This window comes from Branchiostoma floridae, chromosome 5 (assembly GCF_000003815.2).
Source record: "Branchiostoma floridae strain S238N-H82 chromosome 5, Bfl_VNyyK, whole genome shotgun sequence".
In the NCBI taxonomy this organism is placed as follows: Eukaryota; Metazoa; Chordata; class Leptocardii; order Amphioxiformes; family Branchiostomatidae; genus Branchiostoma; species Branchiostoma floridae.
Window position 1 is genome coordinate 3,090,965 of NC_049983.1, and position 14,282 is coordinate 3,105,246.

The window sequence follows — 14,282 nt, forward strand, 5'->3', positions numbered from 1 at the left end:
TGGTATATGCATTGTAGACAAAAAGGTGGCTTGTACTGAGTAGAAATAAACAAGGTATGATGTGTGAAGAGTTAGATGGGGATGCACTGGAGCTATCAAGGTGTGGCATTCTACCAAGACATTTCCCATGTTGGCCATGTTTTGTATTATATTGATGTATTAGATTTGTATGTTCGAAAGATGGCCAATATGAGATGTCCTGTTTTGGCTTTGTGTGAAGGATAATGCACGAACGCTGTTTTACTTGGCTGCTAAAAAAGATTTTGAAAACTGCTTCTCAAATTGTAGAGACAGCAAACATCATTGACGAATATGCTTTTGAACATTCACAAGACTGTTGTAAGATTCCTTTGTACCATTCCCCTTGACATAGTGGACCTGAGTTATCAAAACCGATTTGTTCATGCTTTAGTCACACAAAGAACAAAGTGTTAGATGTCAACGTAGAATGCCACCGACATTGACTGTCCTACCATTTTACATCTCATGCTGTAGTCTGTGTGGTCTGTGTTACAGCTTCAGTAGTTATAGGTGGAGCTATTGCACGATTTGAAAGTTTATGATGCTTGATGATTTGCTATATTGCTGCATGATAGGAATGGAGTGAAGCAATTCTTGTCTGAGGTTTCCAGCATTTGGCCAAGAATGAAAAATTTTAGTATGAAGGAGGATAAAACATTCATTTGAAAGTTACAAAAGAAATGTATCAAAGTGGATGGAAAGAAGTCCTTTTGTTGTCTTTATTGAAAAGAGGCCCCAAGCTTTTCTACAGAGTATTGCAACAGAGCACTGTATACCAATATGCTCTTTTTCCTGCAGAAAATTTCTTGTAGAAAATAGTACAAGTTAACATTTTCTGGTAGATGTGCAATCTTTTAAAAAAACATTGCACCAAACCTTTCAACTTTTTTTTCAAATCGGGAGGAAGTAGTCTTCTTACCACTTACGACAATTCTGCAATCCTTTTACAAACTCCTGCATCAAACCATCTAAACAAGGTCACCTTCGCCCCCCTCCCACCCTAGGTGACGGCATGCAGCCCTACATCCAGATCGGAGAGGAGACCTGCGTCACCGTCAACTGCAAGACTGCCGGCAAGGGCAAGGTCAACTGCACCATCCAGGACGCCAACGGCGAGGATGTGGACGTTGACGTGGTCGAGAACGACGACGGAACGTTCGACATCTTCTACACCGCGCAGCAACAGGGAGAGTACACCATCACCATCAGGTTTGGAGGTCAACACATCCAGGGCAGCCCCTATAAAGTACAGGTAAGACAGTCTTCTTTAGCTAACTACAGTAACATACATTCGCATAATTCCACCAGGTGCCATTATACCGCCACCTCAAAAAACGTTATAGAGGCCTTCTCATGATTGTCTTCAACACCTAAATATCTGAATTGTATTACATTTAGGATATTTAACATTCGGTGTTCAAGACAATCTTGGGAAGACCTCTTTACTAGCGTTTTTTTGAGGTAGTGGTATTATGGCACCTAGTGGAATTATGATAATTGATGTTACATGTATGTGTTTTTCCACATCCTAAGACATTTTTCTGTATTCCAAGATGTTCTGCAATATTCTTGGATGTTGCTCTACATCCTTGAACATTCTTTTGTATTGCAAGATGTTATCCTAAGATTTCTTACTATATCCTAAGACCTTTAGCTTCTTCCATTATCCTAAGACATTTTGCATAACACAATATTAAGACGTTCTAGTGCATCTTAAGAAATTGATTTCTTTTGTACCCTAAGACATTCTGCTACTTCTTAAAATTCTCATCATCCATTACCGTCCCATACAATGTATCTGCTACTTATTTCCGAGCATTCACATTTCCAATATATACATTCTTGTCACACAACTTTGCTATTCTTTACCTCACTGTTTCTTACTTTCTTTTGTAAATATGTTTTCTCTCCATTACCTTCCTTTTCCTAACCTTTGTTTCACTTACATCATATTTATTTCAGCCATCAAAATGTTTCTTCAACTTTTCTGATTCTTGCCCTTCTTTCTTCTGCTACTTCAAACTTTTGAAGAGCCCCCTTGCTGTCCTTGTGGGTATAACATGACACAGAATGCCTTTGTCCCATCCAGTGCAATACCTCACAGATCAATACCTCGCAATAAAAACAAATGGCAACACTGTTGGAAACCTTTCTTTAGAATCACGCTCAGGTCAGCTTGCATTACGTAAGCTGGCTTGCTTGTATTTTCCAAATGAGCGGTATAAAAAAGGGGGCGGAGCTAAACAAGGTTGAAGTTGTAACAGCTGGAAACCACCCTGTGGAAGTCTTCACAGGCCTGGTTGGTTTGCTGGGTCAACTGACTAGTTTACAGATTAGGGGACCCGTATGAACTTCAGTTAGGCTTTCGTAGGGCTAGTTCCTGCACAGACGTTTCCCAACCCATCCCATCCTACCAAACCCTACCCCCTCAGGACTATGGCCACGCACTACACAGTGGTTTGGGTAAGAGTTTCCTTCTATGCCATTGACTATTTTATTGTTGGTTAACTATTTGAGAAATATTTCTTATTGGGAATCGTGATTTTGTTGTCCTCTTATCTTCTCTATAGCCTCAACAGCTGTATACGTAGGTTGTTTAAGGTCAAATTGGTGCAAAATTTTCTCTTCTGATTTAAAAAAAATACTTGATTTTGTGTTGATAAAGAAATGTTGTTTGATTTTCTCCTCAGAGTTGTTTTTGCAGTGTACAGAAGTGCCTTCCATCTTAATTTTATTCATTGGGTAATGGACAAAGCCTTAGACCCATCATATGTCTTGGTTGTAACTTAATATAAGAGGCATTTTTATATTGAACCTCAAATAGTGGCAGAGCAATAAGCAAGTTATTTGAATACGATGACATACATACTTTCTAAGGCGGAAAGACAGATGTTTTCAATTTGGTGGGTGACTTCATGCGCCAGGTGTTTTATTGTGATTTATGCAGTGGTGCCTTGACTCTGTGAATAAAACTTCATCCCAGCCCCGTTTTAATACTCTGAATTATGGATGGTTCTGTTTTCATAAAAAGAAATTGTTTATATGAAGGAAAGCTGGGGTGTATGCTGTGACAGAAACCTTGGAGTGTTGTTGTTAAATGAAGCAGAGCGTCGTGCTCTTGGCAGTACTTCTCTTTCCTATTCTCAAGGCCACGAAAAGTATTTCACCTAGAATGGGTGCCAGCTTTATGCTTCATTCCTGACATTCTTTCCTTTCATTGTGAAAGGCTACTTGCTTTGCATGACGGAAAACAAACATACGTGGTACCCATTTGACTCAGAATACCACATAGCCAACATTCAAAACTGCCCCAGACCACTTAGGGGAATAATTAATAAAATATGGTCTAATATTGTGGACAGGTGGTCGCTATAGACAGAAATCTTTATGCTTGTGTCAATGGGAAAAATATAACAAGTGGCCACATTGGCCAGATGGTCCTTATGTAGATGTAGTTAATTGTTTAGTGTTCATTGACTGGTTCCTGGTACATGAAAATGTATTAAAGTTTGACTTTGCAACTGAACAATTCCATAGCAGCCCCCCCCCCCCCCTACTTCTGCCTTACTGTGTTTTCCCCCATAGATCATTTTGCTTTAGGAATGTTTAATTTGTTTGTACTGTACTTTACCTTGCCTGGTCTCTATTTCCCCCTTCGTCCAATGTTAGCATTCCTTTAGATCTGTACTTCCTTCCCATACAACACACGGACACACGGTGTATACAGAACATATAGATCTTGTCTGTCACACAACGTCTTTGGCGCATTCCCTTGTGGCATTGACCTTAGGTGCCTTTCAACTATCTGTTGTCCTTATATGCCCTTTTCTTAAACTTGTGCCACCACTTGAGATGTACATGTACTGGTCACAAGGCTTTAGTGCTCTGCACAACAGTTTTTTTCGGTAAAGGAATTTGGCCATCTGGCTATGTGTCTGTCAGAATTCTCTCCTACACACAACATACATTTTCAACTGTACTTTGTACTGCTTTAGAGGATAAGGCTACATATATGTGACACAATCTTTCATATTCTATAATGCATTGTAAATTTCTAGATATATTTTAAAGAATTGATGCCAAATGTCATGTTTATCAGGTGCTTATTAATATTCAGCCTTTCCTTTTGTAAATTATTTGTCACCTGAAACCTATTATGTTACTTCATTCTAACAATGTACAGTGTGAAAATGATACATGATACTCACCTGAATTATGAACTGTATATATTACATAAAAAGACTTTATTAACCTATTGAATATTAATCAATATTAAAAAGCTATCGATTGATTGTTCATGGCATGTGTACCGGATATGATTGACAATGGCTGCTCACATGTGTAGCAAAATTTTGCTGTAACTCCATGATTGCCTTTACTCTTACTATACGTCTTAGTGGTTTTGAGTAGCTTGTCACTTTAGCGTTTGTTGACATTGGCCATGTTTGCGGTGGACTGACTGCATGTTTGACTTGAATTGTCTCGCACGCACACCCAGGCCGTGGATGACCTGGCCAAGATCCCTAACGGAACCTTCCAGCAGCAGTATATGGTACGTTTGCTCTCACTTGTTTCTTACAAATTAATTATTAAAAACATCTCGGAATCAATAACTTTGCTAGCATGTCAAACGTTGTGATTCTTACCCCTAGTAACTTGTTCTAATCGTAATTACTGTAACTTTACTTGTCATCCCTGTAACCCTGCGTATTGTTATCTTCCCCTTTATGCCTGTGCCTCGCTTATACATGTATCATATGCGGCTTAATGTTAACTATGCTTAATTCATAACTCATGGAGTCTGTGATCAAAGAAATGAGATATTTTGATGACAACGTTCTCTAACTTGAATCATTGCTTTCTGTGCTATTATTCTGTTCTCTGGAAGAAATGTGCTTTTCACCGGTCTAGTGATGGATTAAACCCAAACCCATACAATAATTGCTAATTGCTAAATTGTACTAGTTGTAATGTCCTATTGTCCCCTATTAGATTAGTACCTCTACTAGTACTAGTTAGACTCTAAGGTGGTAAGGTGTTTGGGATCTTTTTCAATAGTTCCTTTTAGATACTCTAAATGTCTGAGGATCACTGATGTTCCTTGAAGAAATCATATTTCACTTGCAAAAATTCCTTGCTTAGAAAAATCCTGTGTCGTACTAAATGTACAATGTAGACCCCCTACATGTATCTTGCATCTATATTTGACATTTATATGACATTTCCCCTTTCCCATGGGATTTGCATGGTTGTAAGGTTACACCTGTGCATACGTCAGGCTCCTATATATGCATGTTTAACGCAATAAAGTGTGCAGTCATCTAATCAACGTAGGCCAGAAAATGTTACAGGCGTGGAACCCTGCCAATGAATCATGAAATATTGATAATGGTACAGACTGTATGATACAAATCGTTAAAGTGAACTCGTCCCTCGAGCACAGTTACAGTACTGTCACTTTAGCAGAAAGTGTTTCACACCAACGTTTGACCTCGAGCACAGTTACAGTACTGTCATGAGCAGAAAGTGTGTCACACCAACGTTTGACCTCGAGCACAGTTACAGTACTGTCACGAGCAGAAAGTGTGTCACACCAATGTTTTTCAATTGCAATCGCACAACCAGGAGCAGCAGTCATCATCATTTGCATACTCATCAAGCACTAGTATGATGGTACGTACTAACCCACTAATCCGTAACAAATGTGCCATGCTGCACGTCAAAGCATGCCACAGTAGTTTCAAGTTAATGAACTAATATCCACAATGAGCATGTTGCTGTTAACAATATATTCAAGTATAACATTGACATAATGTTGTTTGATAAGAGGTAACTCCACAACATGTTTAACGATTAATGTCTTGCCTAATATCGCATTGAATCTTAAATGTGTAAAGCGCCCCTAACAGTGCACTACCCTTAACAGATATAATGGTGCATGACTAAAATGTTATCCCCTTGTATCTAACATTATTTGATATTCACTTGTTGAAAATATAACTGTTTACATCATTGACATTTTTATAATTCCACATTTGGTGTAGATGGAGGAACGTAGCACTAGTGTCACAACCCAGGAGGTTGAGGTGTTGACACGTTTTTATTTTTCTTTCTTAGATTCTTAACTTAAATGAAAGTCTTACTTTGTAGAGCAGAGTGGGGTTCTGGTCATTCTGTCAGTGGTGGTTAAGAATTGGGTTTAGGGTTGTACATTGTAAAAATGCTTTGTCATATTTTGTCTCTTATTTTCTTGTTGATTAGTTTGGTCTTAAGTTTAATTTTCAGGTGGTGGTAGTTAGATTTTTTTTTATCATGATTTATTTGGCTATAAGGTTGTCTTTGTTTTTGTTACAATTCAGGGTTTTGGTTGGGATTTGTCTTGTGAATGTTTGTTTTTATGGGGATTTGTTTATCACGGAAGTCTGTTGTGCTCGTAGGTTGAAGAGTCCCAACAACACGCGGAGAGACTCCACAGTGCCGTTTATAAAACGGTTGACTTAGTAGGTCTTCATATTTCCTACCGGAGCACATTTTAATAAGCTTTTCTTAAGGTCGTAACAATGAAGCAATACACGCTGGGTAGAAGTAGGAAGGTCAAATAAAATAAGAAGGTCAAATAAGGTGCTGTCGACATATTTGGTGGGGTCAAGGGTCAAGGTCACTTACATATGGTGGCAGCTTTTTTTTTTTACATTGACATCTTGGATGGGGAAAGAAACTGAAGTGCTAAGCACTTATTATAGTAGAATAGAAATCACTGCCAAATTATGTGTGATTTTAAGCATACGTTGTGGTGTAAAGTTGTCTTGCTCAGTGTGCCTTCAAGTTGACAATGTTTGCACAGTGCAAATCGAACACACAGTAGCAAGGTGGCAAATACAAATGTATGCACAGCTTTGTTCACGTCCAGCAGCTTTTACCTTTCTTTCAGAAAAAAAGTTGAAAGTAACATTAGCCTTTAGAGTCACATTCACTTCTTGTTTTGATTATTGGGCAAACCATTGGGTGTGCAGATTTTCGGGTTACCGTATTATATTTTTAATTCCACATCAGGAAAGATTTAATGAAAAATACGACATCTGGTATTGCATATTTTTGTTCAAATTTCACGCAATCATTGAATTGAGTTTATTTAGTAGTTTCTTTGCCCAACAAGGCGTTAATGGCAGCTTACTTTTATATAGTGGAGAAAAGGTGCAATTAATTGCTCAGTAACTGGTGAGGGCTTTGCTGTAAATGATGCTAGTTCAGGATATAACAGCCTAGGCTGGTCAATTGGTGTGCATGGGGTATGCTAAACTTTCATGGTGACATTTTATTTGGGTTGACGTATGCCAAATGGTATACAGCTTCAATTCTAGTTCCTTCAAATTGGTCAGTACCAACTGTTACATCCTTGCATGTACTTGTGCATGACTGTAGGACAGCTGTATATAGAATGTTTCTGACTTTTCTTTCGCATAGAAGCCTATCATTCTTGTACCAAAAGTTACAATTTCATGTAGGTCATTGTCTTACCTGCCTTTATTGGGCAAACAGTAAATTCTGGGGCACTTCGGGTGTTCAAATGTTTGAAATTGTAAACTTGGGGGTCATTAAAAGATGTGGATGTAGTTGATAACGTGGCCCTCTTCCCACGTAACTAGCTGTCGGAAGCCGAGAGCCAGCTTCAGACCACCAACGAACGGCTATCGAGCCTGCAGAAAGAGCACGACGATCTCTTAGATCAGAACAGCAAACTCCACCGCTTGTACCACGACAAGCTCACAGAGGTGGAACAGCTGAATTCTGATCTGGTGGAGGTTCGCGGAATGGCTGAGATCAACTCGGCCAAGCTTCAATCCAACATCAGTATCCTGAACGAAGAGGTCGAAGCTCTCAAGTCCAAGCACAAGATCCAGGAGGGGCAGCTGAGAGATCGCGAGTCGGAGATCGAGGAACTTCGGCGCAGGATTCGAGAACTGGAAGCCGAGAACGAGGCACTGAGGAAGAAGATCGCAGACCTGCGACGGGAACTGGATGACCAGACGGCAAACATGGAACGCTACCAGCGAGAAGCGAGGGACGCAAACTCGGAGGTGGAGAGACTTGAGCAGCTACTGGCCCAGAGGGAGTCAGACATCAGGGGCCTGCAGTCGGATCTGCTGTCAGCTCGTGACGAGGTCAATATCACCAAGATGAAGACAACTGAGATAACCAGGGCCGAGAGCGAACAACTTTCCTCTCAGATGAAGCTCAGTAACGACCTACAGATGGCACTGAATGAGAAACAGGGAAGGCTAGGAGCCATGGAAGCTGAAGCGCGTAAACTTCGCTCCGACCTAGAAATATCGCGGCGGGACAATGAAGAGAAATTCGCTGAAATCAACGGCCTGAAGAACAAGACGAGGGATATGGAGAGTGAATTGTCTGGTCTGAACCAGAAGTTGTACCAAGACAAGCAGGCCAACAGGTCGCTACAGGAGAAACTCGATGATCTACAGTTCGAGATGAACCGCCTTCGTCGAGAACTCCAGGAGAAAGAGGGCTACATCACCTCCATGGAGACAAAGATGAGCAACCTAGAGAGCTCCGTGGTTGGCCAGAGCAGCGAGAAGGACGGGAAAATTCAGGAGCAGATGGAAGAGATTCGCAGGCTGAGGATGAAGATTGAAAGTCTGAACGACGACATGACAGAGCGCGAACGAAAGATGCTGGATCTAGCGCGGGAGAAGGAGGAACTGCAGGGCCAGTATGAGTTCTACTACTCCGAAACCAGCAAGCTTCAGACGCAAGTGACTGAGATTCAAACCGTTCAGACCCAGATGGGAGGCAGCACTGAGGCACTCGAAGATGAGCTAGAAAGTCTGAGGCGCCGACTGAAATCTGACAACGAGCACGCCAACCAGGAAGCATTCGAGCTGCACCGCCGCATCACCGAGCTTGAGCTCGAACGCAACACCGCGACAGAGAAGCTGAAGCACATGGAGGTCAACATGAGCCAGGGGAGCGGAGAGGTGGAGAAACTTCGCCAGCAGCTCCGCCGCGCCGAGCAGGATTCCAGCAACACCGAGCTGAGGTACAACGAGATGCACAAGGTGAACGAGAGGCTGCGAAGCGACATGGACGACATCCTTCACCAGCGCGACATCGCTCAGCGCCTTAGCAAGGAACAGGAGGCCAAACTGCTGAGCCTCTCTCAGAGGCTACGGCACTTGGAGGAGCAAACGCGCACTGAGATTCTCGACCTCCAGTCCAAGCTGCGTAACCTACAGAACGAGTACCAGTTGTTAGATAGGAAGCAGCAAGACACCCTGGACAAACTGAGGGTAGCTGAGAGCGAGCTACAGACGGAGAGGACCGCCAGACAGAGCGGGGAGTTCTCCCAGACGACCGTCAGCAAGACGACCGTCACAAAGACCAGCGCGGTAAATCCTTTTGTTCTGATGGTGTCAGGTGGATGAATAAGTGTCTTCATCATTCATATATCTCTACATGTCAAGCACGTACTCTCTACTCCCTTGGTGACGGCGGTGGTCTTTTTGTTCCGTTATGATTTGTCATCGTTTTGCTCGGTGAAGATTTCACCTGTTTCTTCAAGCCATTTTTACCTTTCTACCATAGACCTGCTTCTCTTTGTTTCATCAACCTATCAGTTAATGCTGGTGATGGCTGACTATACTGCATGACTTGCCATGAAGAGCTTTTATTTTGCTCTGGTGCAAACAACTTTGAACAATTTGTTTCATCCCATTTTTCACATTTTTCAAGCATAACTAACGATTACTTGGGCTGGTAGTCCAAGTTCACCATACATACATGTAGTGTGGATGTGTGGAAGTCTGAATCCCAGTTTTATTTTCCGTATGGCCCATGCTTGAGACTACACTTGATTCAAATGTCACATGTATAATATTATGAATCTAATTTTTTCTTTTTATATTACCTACCTAATGGCATACGTTTGTTGAGCTATTCAAAGTGTGACTTGTCCATCAAGTATTGTGGACAACAGAAAGCTAAACTTGGATTCAGAAAACAGATAAGACTCTAAGACTTGTTTGTTGGTATGTTGGCCTCTACATTGTGTTCTTTTGAGTTAAGGCTTAGTAAAGGATGTATGGGACTGTCTGCATTGTGCTTGTTGTCACATCCCTTTTGCCTTTGGTTTGCCAGCATTGGCTTTTTGTCATACCCGATGTAGCCTCAACCCTGAGCAAATGTTGGCTTCACGTTTAGTATTGGTTCAATCCCTCCTGTGTTTTTGTGGATACTGTGGCTTTCTTCTTGCGTTGATTTCCCCACCCACCTATTTAGTTACTTGTGATGTATGCCCTTCGCTTGTACACGTATCCCCTTATTGATTTGTGATTCCCCATCCCTACTCTGTCTCCTGAGTTGTACTGTACAGCAGATTGATTAGACTAGATTGGTCCTTTTAGAAGTTATTGGTTTATTTCAGCAGTCCATCTGTCTGTACCACCAAGAGACTACTAATAGCGCTCATTGTTATTCAACTGCGTACCTCCTTCTCTTCCTCTCCGCCTGATTTCCTAATCCAGACACATCCCCACGCAGGGCGTCTGTCGACTGTGACATCCAATCATGTTTACATCATCCAACCTCCATTCCATCTAAGTGCGGCAGCTACGGACCACTGGCCCACTAATTATAATATCACATGCTGCACAGTCGATGCCTTGTATTCACCAGTGATGCGTTTCTCCTGTCATAAATTCTTCTATACTGACCGCCCTGATATCATGTTTACTCCAACGGATGACGTTTTTCGATTCAATGAATCTCCTGTCCAATATGTCTGATATTCGTCGTTAAGTGGATTTGTATTCCGGTATTGTGGCTGCCGCGGTGTGGTGGCCTGTATTGACTAACCGTGATGAAACATTCCTCCATTCAGGCGGACCAAGAAGTGGTGAAGGCAGCTCCAGCCCAGATGCAACAATCGGCACCTACGCCTCGAGCGGTATTGAGAAACAGACCTATATATATCGCTCCTGCACTCTCTCCTAACCCAACCAAGCTTCCTGCACTCTTACTATGATTGTATTATATTTTTTTTGATGTGACGCTTTTCTAATTCTTAGCGACCCAGCGGAGATATGCTTCAGAGCCAACGCCTTACCCTTGCTAGAACGAATCATGCATGCCCCCCTCCCACCTCAACTTAACATCAATCCTAACTGCATGCTGCGATTCATGCTTCAGATGCTTCTCTATCATTCCTGCAGGCACTGAGTCAGAAACAAAAGCACTGCATAGTTCTGCAAACGCCATGTCCTCTTATTACAAGTTCCGCCAGACGATTTTCGGTGTTGGGATTTCCGGGTGTTGATTTCACTAATTCGACATTCATCATTTCTTCACAAATTTTTGTCATTTCCCAACCACGACCAATTCTTGCACAATTTCATTTTGTCTGGACGCACTGATTTTGCTGCCAAATTTTTGCCGAATTTGGATTAGATGGATTGATTGATAATTTCTTGTGGTGACTCATCAGTTTGTGTGCACAACAACGATTTTGTTCCTGCAGGAAGCGCTAGAGTTAAAGCTGAAACAACTCGAAGCTGACGCTCTCAAAATGGTACCCTTCCCTAATTTTCCCACCTCGACATCTGCATTAATATTCTCGATTGACCAAAGCAGTGGAATTGATGGTTTGGGCCCATGTGTGCATGCTGATGTGTTGTTTGTGTGTGGTATTATTACTAGGCTGAAGAGATGGACTCCAAGCTGCGAGGAGGTCAGCCTGACGACGACCATGACGGTCCAGATGGCATGGTACTCACGTACTGTACTTCACTGTAACTAACCAATCACCATCACCTTCACAATTTACATTCCAATATCAGTTTATCTATTTCATTTATCAATAATTCCTCACAATACACTATGAATATTTGTATAATCTACATATCAATTATACTAACTACATTGATACTGTACCAAGATATCATGAATAGTCAAATAGTCTAATCCCATTTCTGATTCATCTTAATCCACATTTATCATTCTGATTTGGATAATCATATCACAATAACATGACATTGTGTTCTTTCATGATTATTAGAAATATAATGTTTCCAGGGTTAGAAACTTCTGCATGCATCATTTTGATGATATAGTCTGATCATGACTTCACAGAACATATTTTGATAATGTGTAAAAATTGTTCCAGTCGATCAACAGAAAGAAGTCCTGTCAGTTAAAATCTCCCATCTTTTACGTTTTAATTTCTAATCGACCTGATATTCTTACAGGCCAGACGGATAATGTATCGATTACTTGATCAAAATCAGTAACTGATCAGTCTTCTTACCCTAGCATCATGGATGGCTTAAACTTTTTTACCAACAGGAAAGGGTCGGGGAAGAAAAACTCGGACGTAAACCCAAGGGGCATGGCAAGCCTCGAAGGTCTGGTTCTCACACATCCAGTTCTTCCTCATCATCATCCTCATCTGACTCAGAAGATGAAGGGAAAAGTTCCAAGAAGAAGCACCCTAAGAAGAAGGATGGAGAGAAGGACAAGGATCATCCGAAGAAGAAGAAGGGTGTTAACTCCGACGAAGAAGAGCCTAAGAAGAAGGGAGTAGACTTCGGAGCGCTGCTGGCTGATGCCAAGTATCGTCCTGACAAGGTCGAGCGCATCACAGCAGTACCGGGCGATGAAATGATGTCAGTACCCAACGAGGCGATCTCACGTCCTGACGATGAAAACTCTCGACCAAGGTGGCAGGATGACGCGAAGGCAGCACCTGGTGATGAGCCATTCTTCGCCAGCCCTGCGGAAGCTGCAAGGCAGCCGTGGGGAAAGCAAGGCGTGGTCCCTGCCGAGGAGATGCAGTCTCGGCCTGACGAGTTGAGGGCCCGGCCGTGGAGGAAGGGCGTACCAGAAGACGTGACCATGTCAGGCCCCGACGACACGAGCGCCCAGCCACGGAAGAAGTGGGGCACGCCCGGCAATCCAGATGATGATGACGACATAAGGCCGTACAAGAGGGGGCCAGATAAGGCCACACCTGGGGTAAACTAGTGCAGATTTTAACAGCATAACTTCAGCCGGAAAATTCTTCAGTGTCTTCCTTCTCTCTGCGCTTCCATGTAAATAATCACGACAGAATCAAAGATATATTGTCAGCGATTTCTTCGTAAAGCAACGTTTAATACAAGTACAACTTTATCAACTATTAACCTCACTATCCGACAATTGTATCCACCGTGTTACTACAAATCATGTACTCAACTGTTTCTTATTTTTCCAGCATGTTTGTACTACCTTTCATCATCTGATTTTCTGATTCGTCTCTTGCAGAATCATCTTGTTGCAAAAAAATATGGATAACTCAACTGCCTACATTGTATGTGCGACCTGTCTCTGTTGATTATTGTGTCGGTTCTTTTCTGTCTTTGCTCTTATGACTTTTACTCATAATTGGCCATTTGCCTTCTTTCAGGTACCGTTTTGGACTACAAGTGTGTGTTCAGAATGACTGCAGAGTCCAATGTCGCTTTTCTTGCTTTGTCTGTGCACAGTATTGTCGTCAAAGTGTACTTAATTACTTGAAGCAATTCGGGACTGAAAAAATGTGCTCCGCTATTCAGCCATTGTGTTGACTTCTGCTGTGTTCGTAGCATTTTATGGTCTTTTCAGCTTGCTGTAAAATGTTGTCTTAATGACTTCTTCTTTGTCTTGCAGGAACGTAATGATCTTATCTCTTGTCAATGTTCTTTGTGTGCATACTTGAGCTATATCTATGTGCAGTAAGAAAGTCTGTGACATTGCAACCTACAGAGTTCTTTACCCTTTCCGTTATGCCACCTTATTGCTTTCACTGTCATTGGTCTTTACCATCATACATGTATGTGTGAATGAGTGGTGTTGTATTCTTCGTCCAAGTTCACGTGTTACCAAACACCCTATCTGACCGTGTGGTGAACGTCGCGCTAACCTGTGATTGGCTGATTTCAGGCGCAGGAAGAGATGATGATGGCTGATGAGATGGAGGCGGGCGCTCCAGGCCGGATGAGGCCGGTGGAGTTTGTCGTACCCATCTTCATCGAGGTGCTGTCTTCAGGAAACCTGACAGGTAAGAGGAAGATACCACTTTTTTCAAGGGATGCTTAGCACCATTGCTACTGGGTAACTGTTGAAGGATTTGTGTTACAAACTAGTGTAGATGTATTCTCAGATACATGTACACATGTAGGTCCTGGGCAGTATAACTGACTTAACTATAATCATACCGGTAGCTGTAGTGA

At 42.0% G+C, this 14,282-nt stretch overlaps 1 protein-coding gene across 1 annotated transcript in view; it reads left to right on the forward strand.

Moving 5' to 3' along the window:
• The window catches only part of LOC118416663 (filamin-C-like), a 109,545-nt gene that overhangs the window by 77,352 nt on the left and 17,911 nt on the right, over positions 1–14,282 (forward strand). The window contains exons 27-37 of the mRNA XM_035821839.1: positions 1,026–1,273; positions 4,520–4,573; positions 5,647–5,694; positions 6,066–6,107; positions 6,459–6,521; positions 7,668–9,428; positions 10,919–10,984; positions 11,555–11,605; positions 11,734–11,802; positions 12,379–13,047; positions 13,993–14,110. Coding sequence (XP_035677732.1) covers positions 1,026–1,273; positions 4,520–4,573; positions 5,647–5,694; positions 6,066–6,107; positions 6,459–6,521; positions 7,668–9,428; positions 10,919–10,984; positions 11,555–11,605; positions 11,734–11,802; positions 12,379–13,047; positions 13,993–14,110 — 3,189 coding nt within the window. The remainder of the gene's footprint in view (positions 1–1,025; positions 1,274–4,519; positions 4,574–5,646; positions 5,695–6,065; positions 6,108–6,458; positions 6,522–7,667; positions 9,429–10,918; positions 10,985–11,554; positions 11,606–11,733; positions 11,803–12,378; positions 13,048–13,992; positions 14,111–14,282) is intronic.